The sequence below is a fragment of the Peromyscus californicus genome, unplaced genomic scaffold (assembly GCF_007827085.1).
Source record: "Peromyscus californicus insignis strain IS unplaced genomic scaffold, ASM782708v3 Scaffold_4__1_contigs__length_199733344, whole genome shotgun sequence".
NCBI lineage: Eukaryota > Metazoa > Chordata > Mammalia > Rodentia > Cricetidae > Peromyscus > Peromyscus californicus.
In genome coordinates, this window is record NW_026294562.1 from 190,360,000 (window position 1) to 190,379,365 (window position 19,366).

Consider the following 19,366-nt stretch of genomic DNA (forward strand, 5'->3'; position numbering starts at 1 on the left):
AAACAAACTCAGAGGCTTCTTTTTGAGATGTTAGCAAATGTAGGACTTTGAAAGCAATTGAGTACTGAGGGAAAATGCAGGAAGTTTGTGAACTCATGTTAGCAGATGAAGGCAAAGCAAGGCTAGCCCTTGTAGGGGGAAGACTAGATTATCCTCATGCATTCTGAGAGTTAGAAGAGTAGAACTTAAGAGATAGGGATGTTTTGATAAACAGATAGAATAAATGCAGAAGCTGGAGTGATGTCTCAGTAGACAAAGTCATGTACTGCTCTTGCAAAGTGGCTGAGTTCAATACACAGCCCTCATAAAATGCAGTTCACACCTGCATGTAACAGTACCACCAAGGGAACAATGCCTTCTTTTGGCCTCCAAGGACACTTATATACACACTTGCATATAACAATACACTCAACACACACACAATTTGAGTAGACCAGGCAGCTGAGCAAAGTGGGTTTCTATGAGAATGAGGGGAATGAATCATGGGAAGAGCCCTGGGGCTTTATAGGTGCATGAGGCATCATTTTCCTCTTTTGGGGACTCCTTATGTAAAAGAGCATGTGCCAGTCCCCACCTTCCTTATTGATTCTTATTTAATCTTCTTGAACTAGTCTTCCTGACTGATCTGGCTCTCTCTGACATGTTTCATGAAGTCCTAGTTCACATACAGCCATCACTCAGATCAGTTGTGAAGCCAAGCACCATGATCTTTTGCTGATTCTATCTGGAGTCCTGGGTTCAGAGAAGCCTCCACCTCAATGGCTGCAAATGCCTTTCTGGATTGAAGTTCTTTACCAGTCCATGGTGTGAGTTGAAGGAATATTACCAACTTAGCAAAAGGTGAAGGACTATGAGGAAGTGATAAGATAAAGGTTGCTTGGATGTTTAGAGTAACTCAGAGAAGTGAGTACAGAGTCAGTGGGAGTAGTTACATCTGGGCATTTGACACAGGGCACCATAATTCATAGAGAGGCTCCAGGTATTGACTGCAAATTCATTGTTCTGGTTGACATTTGGTGCCAGGTTATAAAATGAGGTCCTGAGTTTGCAATAACTTAGTATGTAGCTCATTTTACAGTGACCTGGTACAGTATAATCTTCAAGAAAAGATACATCGAGTGTAAAGAATTTGGATTTCTTCAGAATAAAAACATGTAATAAAAGAAAGCAAGACAAATTGGTGAAATGTCTTAAGAGTTTCAAAAACAAAACACTATATCAACATAAATTTGTTGTACTGAATGTCAAATTTACAAAATATTTAAGCATATTTACATATATGACTCTTGAATCTGTTCATGAGCATATGTAATTGATAGAGGAAATAAATCTTATTTGAATACAGTTGTCAAGCTAATAAAAATGTGAATGATCCAAATGGAGGAATTCACAAAAAGGAGTTCATCAGCAAATGAAATCAATGACAAAAGTAGTAGTGAATGAAAGAAGAGGACTCAAAATGCAGGATATATCTCAACATAAAAGGATGGATGCAGAATTCATTTAGCCTAATATGATTACTTAAAGAAATAACAGCCTATGGGATCAAATGCCAAATCATGACTTCATATGTTAGTGTTCAGATAGTGAAGAACAATCATGCTTCAAATCTCTTTAAGACACATGGGAGCTAGGTTTTAAGGTTTTTCTTCATAGTATATGTTTTGTCCCTAATGTGATGAAGTGAATTCCTTTCTGGCCTTAATAGTATGATGTAGCACTTGGGAACAAAGATGATGCCTAAGAGTGATGCATTGGAAGCCAAGATAGAAAGGACTTCCATAGCCACCATGACCTTCCCCTTGGTGCTGTGGTAGACAGGGAGGAAGCTGACCCAGACACTGCAGAACACCAGCATGCTGAAAGCCAGGAACTTGGCTTCATTAAATGTTTCAGGCAGATTTCTTGACAAAAAAGCCATAACGTAACTCCCTAGAGCCAGTGTTCCCAGATATCCCAGGATGCAGTAGAAGGCAATAGCTGAGCCTTTGTTGCAAATGATGATGATGTGTCCGTGTTCTGAAAGGACATCTTTGTCAATAAATGGAGGAGAGGTTGCCAGCCAGATTCCAGAAAGAACAACTTGCAGCAGGGTGCAGATGGGAATGATGAAATTAGGGGCCCTTGCTATCAGTAGCCACCTCCTCATTCTCCCTGGAGCAGTGATCTTGAAGGCTATAAGTACAGTGAGAGTTTTGGCCAGCACAGTGGAAAGAGTCACAGTGAACAGAAGTCCAAATGTGTTCTGCTGCAGGATACAGGTGACTCTGCTAGGATGGCCAGTGTAAAGCAAGGGACAGAGAAAACAGAGGGTCAGAGTGATGAGCAGGATGTAACTGAGATCATGGTTATTGGCCTTGACAATGGGAGTGTCTCTGTGCTTCAGAAACACCCCAAGAACAACAGTTGTGAGTGATGAGAAGCCCAGGGACAAGAAGCTGAGTGTCTTTCCCAGGAGTTTATCATAGGCCAGAAAGGTCACAGTCTTATGTTGACAGTGGCTCTTCTCAGTGTTAGCATATTGAGTTTCTGGACACTTTATACATTGATCCACATCTGGCAGAAATGCAGATCATCATGAATGCATACTCAGGTTCTCCTCCCCCTTTTTAATATTTTATTTTATTAATATTTTTATTTTACATACCAATCACAGTTACCCCTTTTCCCACTCCCCCCAACCTCTCCCCACCCCCACACTCATCCACTCTTCATATGGGTTAAGGCCTCTATTGGGTAGTCAACACAGGCTGGCATCCTAAGCCACTTCCCTGCTCCAGAACATTGCAATGTTATCTAAACCACCTTCCTCTGTTTCAGATACATATACAGAAGGAATAAACTCAATTTATCTTCTGGTTCATGCTGGCAGAAATTAAACAATGCTAATGCTTTTTCTGTTGTTACTCATATGTTATCCTCACCTTTAGTGACACTGTTGTGTCTGTTTTATAAGTCATTAGAACACTCATATACATTGCATGAACCTAATTTAGCTCTGACATTGCCTCTTTATTAATACATCTCCATTCTTAACAGGGCATGAAACTTCAGTGTAATAGAATGTCCTTTGAAATACTCATCCTACAATGATGTTCTCTTCTACATATCCCAAATGTATCTACTTTCATAAACTCTATGGTGTTCTCTAAGTCTCGTCATTCTCTGAAGGAGCCTGAGTGAATTAGTATTCTTAAGTTCTTGTGGCCTTGAATAATTTCATCAGTGACACTGCTCTCATAACTCTGTACAGTAATGTCTATGTAATGCATAAATATAGCACTGCTCATGTATTCTTATGTCTTTATGGAACAGAGTTTGAATGATCTGTTCCTGGTATCTTATCAATTTATTCTTGGATTATGATGTATACTTATGGATTTTTCTGTTATATTTTCAATGTACTAATAATGCCCATATTTCTATATAGTTTTTATTTTTTGATATATTTATTTCTCTTTATATCATCACATTAACATTCTTACTCCCTATACAACACATTCTGATCATGATTTTGCCATCCTTCAACTCCTCCAAGATTCTCCCCACCTCTATGTCCACCCAATTCCACATTCTTTCCCCTATGTCATTAAAAAAGGAAAAAACAAAATCCCAACAAACCAAACCAAACAAACAATTTAAAAAACGTCTCTCTCACACAGGCACACACAAACAATAAAAATAAAAAACACAAAGTTGTAAACCAAACTATAAAAGAAAAGTCGAATAAAACCAGAAGAAAATAAATAAATAAAAATAACATCCCAGAACAGCACCACCTCTCCTGGGCTCCATATTCTGGCCCACATTTCTTGTAGCTTTACTGGAGCCTCACTGGTCCTAGAGACCCCAGCCTTCTCAACAGCTTGAGGCTGTACTATCTCCCCTAGGCTCCATATTTCTGCCCACAACTTCAGCAGAAGACTTATGCTTTATCTAAGGCCAGGTTGGTTTTAGGGATGGAAGCACCCCCTTCCCTGGGATCTATATTCCATCTAACTGCTCTGGCAGCTTTACTGGAGGATAGGCTGGTCCTAGGGACCCTAGGTAAGACTCTGAACACTGGTGGCTAACACTCCTTAAAGCCTGCACAACATCTCCCAATAACAACCCCTCTCTTTTGCTCCATATTCCAGCCCACAACTCTGGCACCTTTACTAGAGGTCAGGGTCAACCTAGTGACCCCAAGTAAGATACCATACCACCTTCTAATACTCCTTAAGGTCTTCCCAACAGCCCCCAATTATACTCCCTCCCCTGGGCTCCATATTTTGACCCACACCTTAGGCAGAAGATGTCTGCTTTATCCCAGGCCAGGGTGGTTCTAGGGACCCAAGATAAGACACTGTACAGTGCTAACCAACACTCCCTAAAGCTGGCCTAATAGCCACTAATTGTACCTCTACTGCACTCCCTCTCCCAGCCCACAACTTCAGCAGATAACCTATGTTTTACTGGAGGATGTGGGATGCTATGAATCCCAGATAAGAAGCAGGTACCCAGAATACCGGAGGGCACACAGGTTCTTGGAACCTCACATGCAAGTTTGGTATGCAAATCCCAGAGGTCATGAGGGCCACAAAACCCACTGGAGAGACCTTACTGGACCAATAGACTGCCTAGTAACCAGAATCCCAAGTCACTTAGTCCAGAGGAACAGAGAGGAAACAGAAACCAAGGAACAAAACCCACATTCAACAAAAACAAAGTCAGGATTAACATCTAGATGTATAATCAATGCAAACCTAGATGCCTAAATGCCAGTGTATGAACACAATCAACAATAGAAAGAGCAAAATTGTACCACCAGAACCCAGATATCCTATGACAGAAAGACTTGAACATTCAAACACTGCTGAAGCACAAGAAAGCAATCTTAAAAAACAACTTCATGAAGATGATAGAGGAAAGAGGGAATGAAAAAAATCTCTTGAGGAAACTGGGGAAAAGTCAAACAAAAAAATTGGAGGATATTGATAAATTCCTTAAAGAATGCCAAGGAATTTGGGAAAATACAAACAAACAGGTGAAGGAAACTGTTCAAGACCTGACAGTGGAAATGGAAGCAATAAAGAAAACACAGATGAAGGGAATCCTAGAAAAGGAAATTCTGGGTAAGTGAACATCACCAACAAAGTTCCAAAGATGGAAAAGGGAACCTCAAGTGTTGAAGATACAATAGAAGAAATAAATTCATTGGTCAAAGAAAATGTTAAATCTAAAAATTCTTAACAAAAAACACTCAGGAAATTTTGGAAACTATTAAAAGACTAAACTAAGAATAATATGAGTAGAAGAATGCCAGCTTGAGGGCCCATAAAAAATATTCAATAAAATCATAGAAGAAAATTTTCCTAATCTAAAGAAGGACATTCCTATAAATGTACAAGAAGCCTACAGAATTCCAAAGCGATTGAACCTGAAAAAAAAGGCCCCCAAGCCACTTAATAACTAAAACACTAAACATAGAGAACAATGAAAGACTATTAGAAGCTGAAAAGAGGGAGAAAATAGCATATAAAGGCAGACCTAGTAGAATTACATCCTGCTTCTTAATGCAAAGTCAGAAGCCAGAAGAATCAGGGCAGATGTTATATAGACTCTAAGAGACCATGGAGGCCAGTGCAGACTACTATCAGACTACTATACCCAGCAAAATTTTCAATCACCATAGATGAAGAAAACAAGATATTTCATAACAAAGTCAAATTTAAACAATATCTACCCACAAACTCAGGTCTTATAGAAGATATGAGAAGGGAAAGACCAAACCAAGGAGTTTAACTACACCCATTAAAATAAGGCAATAGATACTCTAATACCCCCCCCAAAAAGAATGGAAACACACACACCATCACCACCACTACCACCACCACTACCACTACCACCACCAAGAAAATAACAAGAATTAACAATCATTGGTCATTAATATCTCTTAATATTAATGGACTCATTTCCCCAATAAAAAGACATAGGTAACAGAATAAGTATGAAAACAGAATCCATCCTTTTGCTGCATACAAGAAACACACCTCAACACCAAATACAGAAATTACCTATGGTGATATTTTATTTGTATTAAAATGTTATTTGTATGTTAATAAATAAAGTTGCCCAGGGGTCAGAGCTATTAGCAAGCCATAGGAAAGCAGGGCAGTGGTGGTGTACGCTTGTAATCCCAGCACTTGGTAGGCAGAGCTAGGTGAGTCTCTGTGTGTTCAGGGATACAGCCAGTATTGGTTACACATGCCTTTAATTTCAATACCAATCATAGAAAACCTGGAGGCCTATACAGGCAGTCATGTGGTTGGGTTTACAACCAATGAGAAGGCAGAACAGGAACTCTATATAAAGACTTTAACACGGGTAGCTCTGGTTAGGAGAGGTAGGACCACCGCAGGAGCAGGAGGAAGGGCAAGGTTTTAGCTCTTAGCTCTGACCTCTTGGCTTTCTTCTTTGCATTGGTTCTGTGTTTCTTATTTAATAAGAAGGTTGGTTACATCTACATTTGGCGCCCAACGTGACAAGAATCCATTAAAAACCGCTTGGCTTGGCTTGGCGGCAGGTCCAGTTTCCAGCCTGGGCAGCCCGGCTCCCTAGCTCAGGCCCAGTCTGCTACAAACAACTCAGGCCTGCCCTACATGTGAAGCCAAGGCTTGACTCGGTTCAAGTGGCTATGCTTTCTTGCTCTCTCTCTCTCTCTCTCTCTCTCTCTCTCTCTCTCTCTCTCTCTCTCTCTGGATTCACAACTCGAATACCAGGTGGCTGATTTGAAATTCCCTGGGATTCTACTGTTCTACACAGACTTGGTAAGTCAATTAACATATCTATTTAAAAGAGAATTTTTTCTACATTAAAAAAATGGGCTTTATGTGTACATTGGAAGAAAATTGGGCTTTGTTTGAAATTTTAGGCACTCTGACAATGGAACAACTATATGAGAAGATTAATATTGATTGAATTATTCAGTTTATTACTTTTCTTATCCTCATTTTACTATTTAAAAAGATAGTTAATTTAAGTGCCAGGATAACAGTCTTAGAAAAACTTGTTAAACCTGTAAAAATGAATTATAGAGAAATTCAAATTCAGACAGAAGAAATTAACAGTGAAGTTGTTTCAAAATTGGATCATAAGGTTACAGAAAGAAAGCCAGTTTTCACGCAATCACCCTTAATTTATCCGGCAGCAATACAGCAGCTACCTGATGAAGAAAATGAACAAAATACTTGGATTCCAGTTAAAATGTTAGATTTGTGATTTAAGGAGGCAATAGCATCTGATCTACTCAAAGCAACTAAATAACCAAATGCCTATTGAAATAAATCATGTTGGTCGAGATTGATGAAACAGAGAGAATAGGAAATTCAGGAGAAAACATAAAGAAAAATTTTTGGCAAACTTCTATTAATGAACAAAGACCAAAACTAACAATAAAAATAAATGGTGTTTTGTTGTCTGGTCTGGTAGACACAGGTACTGACATTACCATAATTGCACCAGAATTTTGGCATCCAACTTGGCCTCTTCAGGAGGTAAATGTTCAACTATTAGGAATTGGGATATTATCTCGAGTAAAACAAAGTGCAAGATGGCTTGAATGTATAGGTCCAGAAGGACAGAAAGGAAAATAAAAACCATGTATGGCTAACATATCTATGAACCTCTGGGGTCGAGACTTGTTACAACAATGGAATACTCAGATTAATATCCCTCCAATCTCAGAAACAAATCATAAATTAGTACATGTTTCTGAGAGAAATATTAGAAGATATTATTCTAATTAGTGCTCACCAGCCATCCATGTCATACAAGAACAGGGCACAACAACTGATAATCTTCCAAAAACACCAACAGCTCTACCTTTAAAATGGTCAACAGACAAGCCTGTATGGGTTCAGCAATGGCCTTTAACAACAGAGAAAATCCAAGCTTTACAAGAGCTGGTAGAAGAACAGTTAAATGCTTAGCATATTGAATAATCAACCAGCCCTTGGAATTCTCCTGCATTTGTTATTAAGAAGAAATCTGGTAACAGATTGGTAACAGACCTTATAGCAATTAACAAAGTAATTCAGCCAATGGGCTCTCTACATTCTGGAATTCCTTTGCCTAATCTGTTACCAAAAGGATGGCCTCTCATAGTTATTGATTTAAAAGACTGTTTCTTTTCAATACCCTTACAAGAAAAAGACAGAGAAAGATTTGCTTTCACAGTGCCTACTTATAATAATTCTCAATCGGTTAAAATATTTCAATGGAGGGTTCTCCCACAGGGAATGTTGAATAGCCTAACTTTGTGCCAATATTTTGTACAACAGCCATTAGAAGTGGTATGTAAAAAATTTCCTAAATCTATAATTTATCATTATAGGGATGATATTTTATTAGCTGACTCAAATGCAGGTACTTTAGAAAGAATGTTTGAAGAAGTAAAGAAAATTTTGCCCTGCTGGGGATTACAAATTGCTGCTGAAAAGATACAAAAAAGAGATTCTACTAATTATTTAGGATATAAAATAGAACTTCAAAAAATTAGACCTCAAAAGGTGCAAATTAGGAGAGATCGACTACAGACTCTTAATGACTTTCAAAGATTACTTGGAGACATTTCTCATCTAAGAACTATTGTTGGGGTAAAAAATGATGAACTGAATAATTTGTTTAAAACCTTAGAAGGTGACAAGGACTTAAATAGTCCAAGAAAATTATCACCTGAAGCTGAGAAAGAATTGGCCTTGGTAGAAAAGAAAGTACATGCAGGGCACATGGATCGTATTGATCCAAAGCTGGATTGCATTTTGGTTATTTTACCTTCTAGACATTCTCCTACAGGAATATTAATGCAGAGGGAAGATATTATATTGGAATGAATATTTTTACCAAATAAACCAAATGAAAAATTAAAACTTATGTGGAAAAAAATCTCTGACTTGATTTTGAAAGGAAAATTGAGACTTCGTCAATTAGCAGGAATAGACCCAGTAGAAATTGTCGTACCTTTAACTAAGGAGGACATTGAAAAATTATGAATAGAAAATGAAGGTTGGCAAAAAGCTTGCAGTAATTTTTTGGGAGAAATTAACAGCAAATATCGAAAAAGCAATAGAATTGATCTTATAAAGAGAGCTGATTGGATCTTGTCTCAAATTGTGAGGAAAAAACCCATATCTGGAGTTCATACATTTCATACAGATGCCAACAAACAAGGAAAGGAAGGTTACAAATCAGAAAATTTAAGTAAAGTGGTTCAAAGTCCTTATAATTCAGTTCAAAAATCAGAATTGTATGCTATTCTGTTGGTATTAATGGATTTTTCAGAACCTCTCAATGTAGTAACTGACTCTCAGTATGCTGAAAGAATAGTATTACATATTGAGACTGTAGGATTTATCCATGATGCTTCAGAATTAACTTCACTATTCATTCAGTTACAAGATACAATCAGGAAAAGGAGTCATCCTTTATATATAACTCACATCCGATCCCATACTGGTCTGCCAGGCCCTCTAGCACAAGGCAATGATGAGATTGATAAATTATTGATAGGAAATGTGCTGGACCTCAGAATTTCTTAAAAAACATCATGTAAATAGTAAAGGTTTAAAAAAGGATTTTTCCATAACCTGGCAACAAGCCAAAGAAATAATAAAGAAATGTCCTACTTGTTCCTTCTACAATCAAACACCATTCCAGCAGGATGTAACCCAAAGGGTACTCAGAAGAATGCAATCTGGCAGATGGAAGTGTTTCACTTTGCAGAATTTGGAAAATTGAAATATGTACAGTATCGATACTTATTCAGGATTTCAATGGGCAACTGCTTTGAGTTCTGAAAAAGCTGATTCTGTAATCACTCATTTGCTAGAAGTTATGGACATCATGGGTATACCTGCACAAATCAAAACCGATAATGTTCCATGATATGTCTCTGTTAAAATGAAACAGTTTTTTGCTTATTACAATATAAAGCATATTACAGGTATACCACATAATCCTACAGGTCAGGCAGTTATAGAAAGATCAAACAGAACTCTAAAGGATATGCTAAATAAACAGAAAGGGGTAACAACCCCCCCCCCAGAAATAGACTGCATAATGCTCTATTAACTTTGAATTTTCTCAATGCCAATGAGAAAGGAACAACAGCTGCAGAGAGACATTGGATAATAGAAAAAACTACAGAATTAAATCAACCTATATACTTTAAGGATGTGCTGACCTCAGAATGGAAACCAGGATATGTGTTACATTGGGGACAAGGTTTTGCTTTTATTTCTACATGAGAAGATAAGCTGTGGGTACCATCAAAATTGATAAAGGTTCGATTTGAACAAGAGAGACCTCTTAATTAGAGGAGGTGATAGTTCATCAACTGTCATGAACATCCAATTTAAACTAACTTATACCAGTAACACATGCCTTTTCATTTAATCAGATAAAAACTCACCAAAAAGGAACATCCCCAAAAAAACCTTGGGGAAAGGTTTTTGTTTTTGTCTTTTAGGAGAATGAAGGTTAAGGAATCTGAAGAACACTGGACAAATGAGACAACTGAAGAAAAGGGACAAATCGTCTATCCTAAGAAACAGAGTGAAATGGCATATGGGTATTGCTGTGGGATGGTCTGTATGTCAAATGTGTTGCTGATTGGTCAATGAATAAATCACTGATTGACAGTGGCCAGGCAGGAAGTATAGGCGGGACTAACAGGAGAATTGAGAGAACAGGAAGCTGGGTGGGGGAGACACTGCCAGCCGCTTTCAGGACAAGGAAGTTGTAAAGTGCCGGTAAGCCACAAGCCACGTGGCAAGGTATAGATTAATAGAAATGGATTAATTTAAGCTGTAAGAACAGTTAGCAAGAAGCCTGCCATAGCCATACAGTTTGAAACCAATATAAGTCTCTGTGTTTACTTGATCGGGTTTGAGGGGCTTGGGACTGGCGGGTGAGAGATTTGTCCTGACTGTGGGCCAGGCAGGAAAACTCTAGCAACAGGGTATGTTATCTAAAAAATTTTATGTCTTCCTAAATGTTTGTTTCTGCTTTTCTTTAAAGATTTAACACTATTGGTTTTCTAATAGTCCCAGTTCAATTAAAATTTAAAGCTGACTTTGGAGTTGGAGAATGGCTCTCTCCTTCTTTAAACTCAAGCATGTTGTTAAAAGGAAAATGCAAACTCCCTGTATCATGCCAGAAGAAAAGAGCCATCTTCTGCTATGGGACAGGAGAAAAGCCAAATTAATTAAGGAACTATTCTATTACTAATCTTAACGCTTTGATTCTATTCTGATTCTTTAAACTTTTCTTAAACTATGAATTTTATATCAAAATTTACAAGATTTATATATATATATGTGTATATATACATTTTAAACTTTGTTAAAATATAAATGGTCATATAGAGTACTAACTAATTCTAAAAAGCCGCATATATAGTCTTTGTGTTCGAGTCTCTTATCAGTTTTTTACAGGAAATCATGGCCAGGCTTAACATCAATTGAAGTCTCCAGGAAGAAGATGGCCCCACAACAACAACAATTCCACATGGACAATAATAATATCACTAAGCTGACAAACATCATCTACAGATCAGCTTTGAACTACAAAGTGCTCAGAGCAATTTTGAGAGAGTCAGTTGAGATGATCCAGTCTCAAAGACTACTTGAATAAGGATTTGAGATAAACCCTGAACTTTGGCATTATACACAGACTGGATAACGAAGGATATAGTTACCTTTCCTAGAATTTGACAATTAATCTAAAATTTTTCATTTTAGGATAAAGATACCTTCCCCCATACCCAGCAGGAAGCAATTTCAAGAATACGACACCCACATTCCCAAAGAGGTGGTGTGGGGCAGGTGTTTTTTTTTTTTTTTTTTTTGGTCTTTTAATGGGTTTTGGGTCTGGGATAATTTTCATTGATTAGGGGGGTTGGTTACAAGTTATTGTCAAGGGTTAGGAAAAGGGCTAAGCAAAGGAGATTAGATTTAAGGTTCTTGTTTTAAAAAGAAGAAAAAAGAAAAGAAAAGAAAAATGTAAATGCTTTATTTTGGATTGGATCATTTTATATTGTATACAAATTATATATATTGAAATTGATATTATTAGAAAATGCTATATGTATATTTCTAATTGTACTTATACCGTTCATTTAGCAATGTAATGCAATTTTCTGATCCTCGAAATAGTTATTACCAAATATTAGGATATAAAGAAATGAAAGTTAGGAGTTAGACATTATAATAGAACTTGTAGTCATATTAGGTATGTTTTCAAGATTGAGTAGATATATTTTAGATAGACAGGTTATCTTCAAACCCTTCAGAGATCTACAGAATACGGCATTTAAAATGTTTTAATAACTGAGAAAATTTTTCTTTTTTGTTATGACTATGAGACATGTCGGCTCCTGGCAGTACCGATCTACTTCAGAGAAAATATTGGCATTGAAAAAACTGCAATTGTAGTTAACTTTCGTTGTGGCAAAAGTTAGCCACTGGACAACAAAGTATCCTCGATTCAACTGCTGACAAACAGGACAGACAGGACACGAAACAAAGGGCTACTGATTCATGTCAAAACAAGTGTGGTTATGGCTTTATCAAAAGGCATCTTCTGAGGCCAGGACAATATGGCACCATCTCTGAAGTGGCCTTCGCAATCCGGGAAAGGTACAGTGCCCTTTTCTTCGAAGGCAGCTGAACAGGCAGTGGGCCGATGGCTTCTGATGTGTAATTGGACAGGAGCTGAAACAGTTATTTTTCAAGAGTAATTAAGCTCACACCTCTCAATAGTAGAATGGCATTTAATAGAGGGATGTGGAGAAGAGCGGGATGCTGAGTTGAAGTCACATACACACATAGCCAAGAAGAATGGACAGCTGAATTCAAAAAAACATCAACAATTTCCAGAATTTAAAATCCTGAATCATGACATGACACTAGTGGAATTCAGGTGTTTCTGGTATATAGACTGCTCTCACCCAATGTGAGGTTGAACTGTTGACCTTGTGTACATCCTACTTCACAAATGAATCTGTTAGATATGCTAAGCCTGTAGGCTAAAGATGATGCCCCAACACTGTGGAGAAACCTCAGATGACTGTCCAGATAGCTGGCTGTTTCTGTCAACTCACAATTTTTTGGAAGTTGCTTGCATGTACTTCCTGTTTTTATTTTTTTTATTAGCTAATATTATTTCCTTCTTGGGTCTCTGAGGGAGTTGAAGATTAGTTAGTTATAGTTGAAGATTAATTAGGATAGAAAGTGAATTAGATACATTTTGGACTTACCAAAATAGGATAGATAATGGAATTATTTTCTCTGAATTTGTCAAATACAAATGAACTAGACATTGTTTAGGTATTTATTACTTGTATATATTGTATATAGTTATTGTATTTTTGTATATACTTTTTCTTATGTTAGTTATAAGCTTTTTCCTTTTTTTTCTTTTTATTAAAATAGAAAAGGGGAAATATGGTCATATTTTATTTGTATTAAAATGTTATTTGTATGTTAATAAATAAAGTTGCCCGGGGGTCAGAGCTATTAGCAAGCCATAGGAAAGCAGGGCAGTGGTGGCGTACGCTTGTAATCCCAGCACTTGGTGGCAGAGCTAGGTAAGTCTCTGTGTGTTCAGGGATACAGCCAGTATTGATTACACATGCCTTTAATTTCAATACCAATCATAGAAAACCTGGAGGCCTATACAGACAGGCCGTGACAAGGCAGTCATGTGGTTGGGTTTACAACCAATGAGAAGGCAGAACAGGAACTCTATATAAAGACTTTAACACAGGGGTAGCTCTGGTTCGGAGAGGTAGGACCACCACAGGAGCAGGAGGAAGGGCAAGGTTTTAGCTCTTAGCTCTGACCTCTTGGCTTTCTTCTTTGCATTGGTTCTGTGTTTCTTATTTAATAAGAAGGTTGGTTACATCTACAATTACCTCCAAGTAAAAGGTTTTCCAAACAAATAGATCTAAGAAGCAAACTAGTGTAGCTATTATAATACATAACAAAATAGACTTCCAACCAAAATTAATCAAAAGAGATGGAGAAGAACATTTTATACAAATCAAAGGAAAAAATCCACAAAGAGAACATTGTAGTGACTCGAACGCAAAAGCACCAGGATTTGTAAAAGAAACATTACTACAGCTTAAATCACACATAATCCTCTCACATTAATTGTGGGAGACTTCAATACCCCACTCACACCAATAGACAGGTCATCCAGACAAAAATTAAACAGAGAAATAATGGAGCTAACAGATGTTATGACTCAAATGGATGTAACAAACATTTATAGAACATATCACCCAAACACAAAAGATTATACTTTGTTTTCAGTACCCCACAGAACATTATCCAATGTTTACCATATGCTCATCAACAAAACAAGTCTCAATAGATTAGGAAAATTGAAATAACCAACCTATACCTTATCAGACCACAGTGGATTAAAGCTGGATTTCAACAACAACAGAAAAAGCAGAAAGCCTACAAACTCATGAAAAATGAACAATTGTTTACGGAATTACCCTTGATTCAAAGAAGAAACAAAGAAATTAAAGACTTCCTAGAATTCAATGAAAATGAATTCACAACATACTTAAGCTTATGTGACACAATGAAAGTGGTGTAAAGTGTCTACAAAAAAGTGAAAGTGGAGAGACCTCATACCAGCAACTTAACAGTACATCTGAAAGCTTTAGAAAGAAAAGAAGCAAGAACATGCAAGAGGAGTAGATGGCAAAAAATAATAAAGGGCTGAATTCAATAAAATAGAGACAAAGAGAAAAAGACAAAGAATCAATGAAACAGAGAGTTGGTTTTTGAGAAAATCAATAAGATAGACAAACTACTATCCAAACTAATTTAAAGGCTGAGAGAGAATACCCAAATTAACAAAATCAGAAACAACAATAGAGGCATAACAACAGTCAGCAAGGAAATCCAAAGAATCATTAGGTCATACTATAAAAACCCGTACTCCACAAATTTGGAAAATCTAAAAGAATGGATATTTTTCTTGATAGATACAGCTTACCAAAGTTAAATAAAGATCAGATAAACAATTCGAATAGACCTATAACCACTAAGGAAATAGAAGCAGTCATGAAAAGTCTCCCAGCCAAAAGGAACCCAGGGCCAGAGGGTTTTATAACAGATTCTCCCAGACCTTTGAAGAAGAGCTCATACGAACATTCCTCAAATTATTCCACAAGATGGAAGCAGAAGGAACATTGGCAAACTCATTTTATGAAGCCATAATCACCCTGATACCCAAACCACAAAAAGAGTCAACAAAGAAAGAGAATTACAGACCAACTTCCCTTATGAACATAGATGCAAAAATAATGAAATACTTGCAAACAGAATCCAAGAACATATCTAAAGATCATCTACCATGATCAAGTAGGCTTCATCCCAGAGATTTAGGGATGCATCAACATATAAAAATCAGTAAACATATTCACCATATAAACAAACTGAATGAAAGCAAACTGAAAATAGCATATGATCATCTCATTGGATGCTGAAAAATCCTTTGACAAAAATCTAACATCTGTTCATGATAAAAGGCTTGGAGAGATTAGGGATACAAATAATATACTTAATTATTGCAAATGCAATTTACATCAAGCCTATAGCCAACATTAAAGCAAATTGATAGAAACTCAAAGAAATTCCACTAAATTTAGGAACAAGACAAAGCTGTACACTTCCTCCAAAACTACTCAATATAGTACTGGAAGTTCTAGCTAGAGAAATAAGACAACTGAATGAGATAAAGGGCATACAAATTGTAAAGGAAGAATTCAAAATATCATTATTTGCAGATGATAGTATAATATACATAATTGACCCCAAATTCAATCAAGGAACTCCTATAGCTGAAAAACCCCTTCAGCAATATGGCTGAAAACAAGATTAATTAAAAAATCCAATAGCCCTCCTTTTTACACATTGCAAAGTGTTTGAGAAAGAAATCAGGGAAACAACACCCTTCACAATAGTTACAAACAATATATAATCTGTTGGGGTAACTGTAACTAAGCAAGTGAAAGACTTGCATGACAAAAACTTCAAGTGTTTGAAGAAAGAAATGAAGACTATATAAGAAGATGGAAAGATCTCCCATGCTCATGGATCAGTAGGTTCAACATGATAAAATTGGCCAACCTACCAAAAGCAATCTACAGATTCAATGCAATCCACATCAAAATTGCTACACAATTCCATTCTTTACAGAGTTGAAAGGACAAGACTCAATTTCATATGACAAAGCAAAAAACCCAGAATGACTAAAACAATCTTGTATAATAAAAGAACTTCTGGAGGTATCTCCATCCCTGATTTAAAGTTGCACTACAGAACTATAGTAGTAAAACACATAAGGTATTGGCATAAAAACAGATAGGTTGATTAGTGAAATCTAATTCAAGACACAGACATAAATCCACACACTTATGGACACTTGAATTTTGATAAAGAAGCCAGAGAGACACAATAGAAGAAAGAAAACAACTTCCACAAATTGTGCTGATTTCACTGGATGTCTGCATGCAGAAGAATGCAAATATATCTATAATCATCATCCTGCACAAAACTCAAGTCCAGCTGAATCAAAGACCTCAACAGAAAAAAAAAGAAAACTAGACTCACTGAACTTAACAGAAGAAAAAGTGGGGAGTAGCCATGAACCCATTGGCATAGGAGATGATTTCCTGAACAGAGCACCCATAGCACAAGCACTAAGATCAACAACTAATATATGGGACCTCATGAAACTGAAAAGCTTCTGTAAGGCAAAGGACACTGTAAATAGGACAAAATGGCAGCCTACAGATGGGAAAAAGTTTTCACCAACTTCACATCAGATATAGGGCAAATATCCAAAATATATAAAGAACTGAAGAAACTAGACATCAACAAACCAAATAATCAAATTAAAAAATGAGGTACAAATCCAAACAGAGAATTCTCAATAGAAGAAACCAAAATGGTTGTGAAACACTTAAAGAAATGTTTAACATCCTTATACATCAAGGAAGTGCAAATGAAAAATATTTTGAGATTCCATCTTACGCCAGTAAGAATGGCTATGATCAATCATACAAGTGACAATTTATGTTGGTGAAGATGTAGACCAAGGGGAACACTCCTCCATTGCTGGTGCGAGTGCAAACTTGTATAGCACTTGGAAATCAATATGGTGATTATTCAGAAAATTGAGAACTGACCTACCTCATGACCCAGCTATACCACTCTTGGTCATATACCCAAAGGGTGCTCCATCCTACCATAAAGACATTTCTACAACTCTGTTCACAGCAGTATTATTCATAATAACTAGAAACTGGAAACAGTCTTGATATCCCACAACCAAAGAATAGATAAAGAAATGTGCTACATTTACACAATGTCTTATTATTCATCTGTTACAAAAAAATGACAACATGAAATTTGCTGGTAAATGGATGGAACTAGAAAAAAATATCCCTTGTGAGGAAACCCAGAGCCAGAAAGACAAACAAGATATGTCCTCACTTATAAATGAATATTAGCTGTTAAGGATAATCACACTATAATCCACATATACAGAGAGGCTAAGTAACAAGAAGGGTTCTAGAGGGGACAAATGGATCTCCTTGGGAAAGGGAAATGTAATAGATTTTTGTTAGTGTACTGAGGGCAGGGTGGATAGCAGGGGGGATCAGATAGGGAGATAGGACACAGAGAAGTAGTATGGGGAGAGACAACTGGAATACATGGATTATGGGGAGTTATGTGTAAACCTAGTGCAGTGGATACTTCCTGGAAGCTATGAGGATGACCCTTGAGAGGACTCTTAGTTATTGACAATATGGAGCCTAAACGAGCCATCTTCTTTCACCGGGCTAGGCTATCAGCAGTGGGACTGAGAAACCAATCCAGCCACAAAACTTTCCACTCATAACCTATCTGCCAGCAAACTGTGCTGGGGCAATGGTGGCTCAGAGCTTATGGGGGTGGCCAACCAGTGACTTATTTGTCTTAAGGCCCAAGTCATGAGAAAGAGCCCCTGCTGGACACTGCCCGGATGGCCAGGAATGTGAAGCTGAATGCTCAGAGACCTAGAGGACCAAACACTACTGAAAAGAAAAAAAAAGAAAGAAACAAGTCAATGAAATGATTTCTAATCATATTCTGATATACTCATTGACTGGCACCTAGCCCAATATTCATCAAGAAGACTTACTCTAGCAGCTGATGATAGTAGATGCAGAGACCTACAGCCAAACATTATAGGGAGCTTGGTGAACCACACAGTAGAGGAGGAGGAAGGATTGTAGGAGCCAGAGGGGTTGGGGTCAACAGGAGAACATGGCCCAAAGAATCACCTAAGCAGGGCTCATAGGGCCTCACAGAGACTGGAACAGGAGTCAGGGAGACTCCATGGGTCTGTGCTAGGCTTTCTGAATACATGTTGTGATTTTTTTAGCTTGAGGCTTTTGTGGGATTCCTCACAGTGGAAGTGAAGGTGTGCCTGATTTGTCTGCCTGCTCGTGGGATGCTTTTCTTCCTACTGCATTGCCTGGTCCAGCCTTGATATGAGGGTTTATGCTTAGTCTTATTGCATCTTGTTATGTCATGTTCAGTTAATATTACTTGGAGGATCTCATTTTCTGAAGGGAACTGGAAAAACAGTGGATCTGGGGAAGAAGGGGAGGTAGAGGGTGTGACTGGGTGGAAGGAAGGGAGGGGAGGCTGTGGTTGGGATGTATTGAATAATATATAGAATTATCATAAAATTGAATTAAAGTAAAATAAATAAAAGTATGAAGGCTCACAAGACTAAGGGTGTCACGGAACATAATGCAGTGGTTTGAATGCATATGTTCCCCCTTACACCACATATTTGTATGACTTGCCCACAGTTGGTGGAGCTATTTGGAAAGGATTAGGAGATGTGGCACTTTTGAGAGAGGCCTGATGCAGTGGAAATTTTTAAGGATCTTGTCATACAGAGTGTGTCTTCTCTGTCTCCTACTTGGAGATCAGTATACAAAGTCTCAACTGTTTCTGTTGTCACACTGTCTTAGTTAAATTTCTATTGCTGTGAAGAGACATCATAACCAAGGCAACTAATAAAAGAAAGAATTTAACTTGTAGGCTCACAGTTCCAGATGGAGAACATGGCAAGCTGCAGGCAGGAAGGAATGGAGCTGGAAAAAAGCTGAGAGCTTACATCTGATCTATAGGCATGACACAAAGATGAAAGAGAGAGAAGAGAGACAGAAGGAAAAAGAAGGTGGGGGATAAGTGGGCTTTTAAACCTCTATTCCCTTCCTTAGTGACAGACCTCCTTCAGC

General features: G+C 37.5%; 1 protein-coding gene across 1 annotated transcript in view; it reads right to left on the minus strand.

The window, feature by feature from the left end:
• Positions 1 to 146: 146 nt before the first annotated feature.
• The window catches only part of LOC128095036 (vomeronasal type-2 receptor 116-like), a 42,324-nt gene continuing 23,104 nt past the window's right edge, over positions 147 to 19,366 (minus strand). The window contains exon 6 of the mRNA XM_052713697.1: positions 147 to 2,556. Within this exon, the coding sequence (XP_052569657.1) occupies positions 1,631 to 2,556 (926 nt within the window). The 3' untranslated portion in view covers positions 147 to 1,630. The remainder of the gene's footprint in view (positions 2,557 to 19,366) is intronic.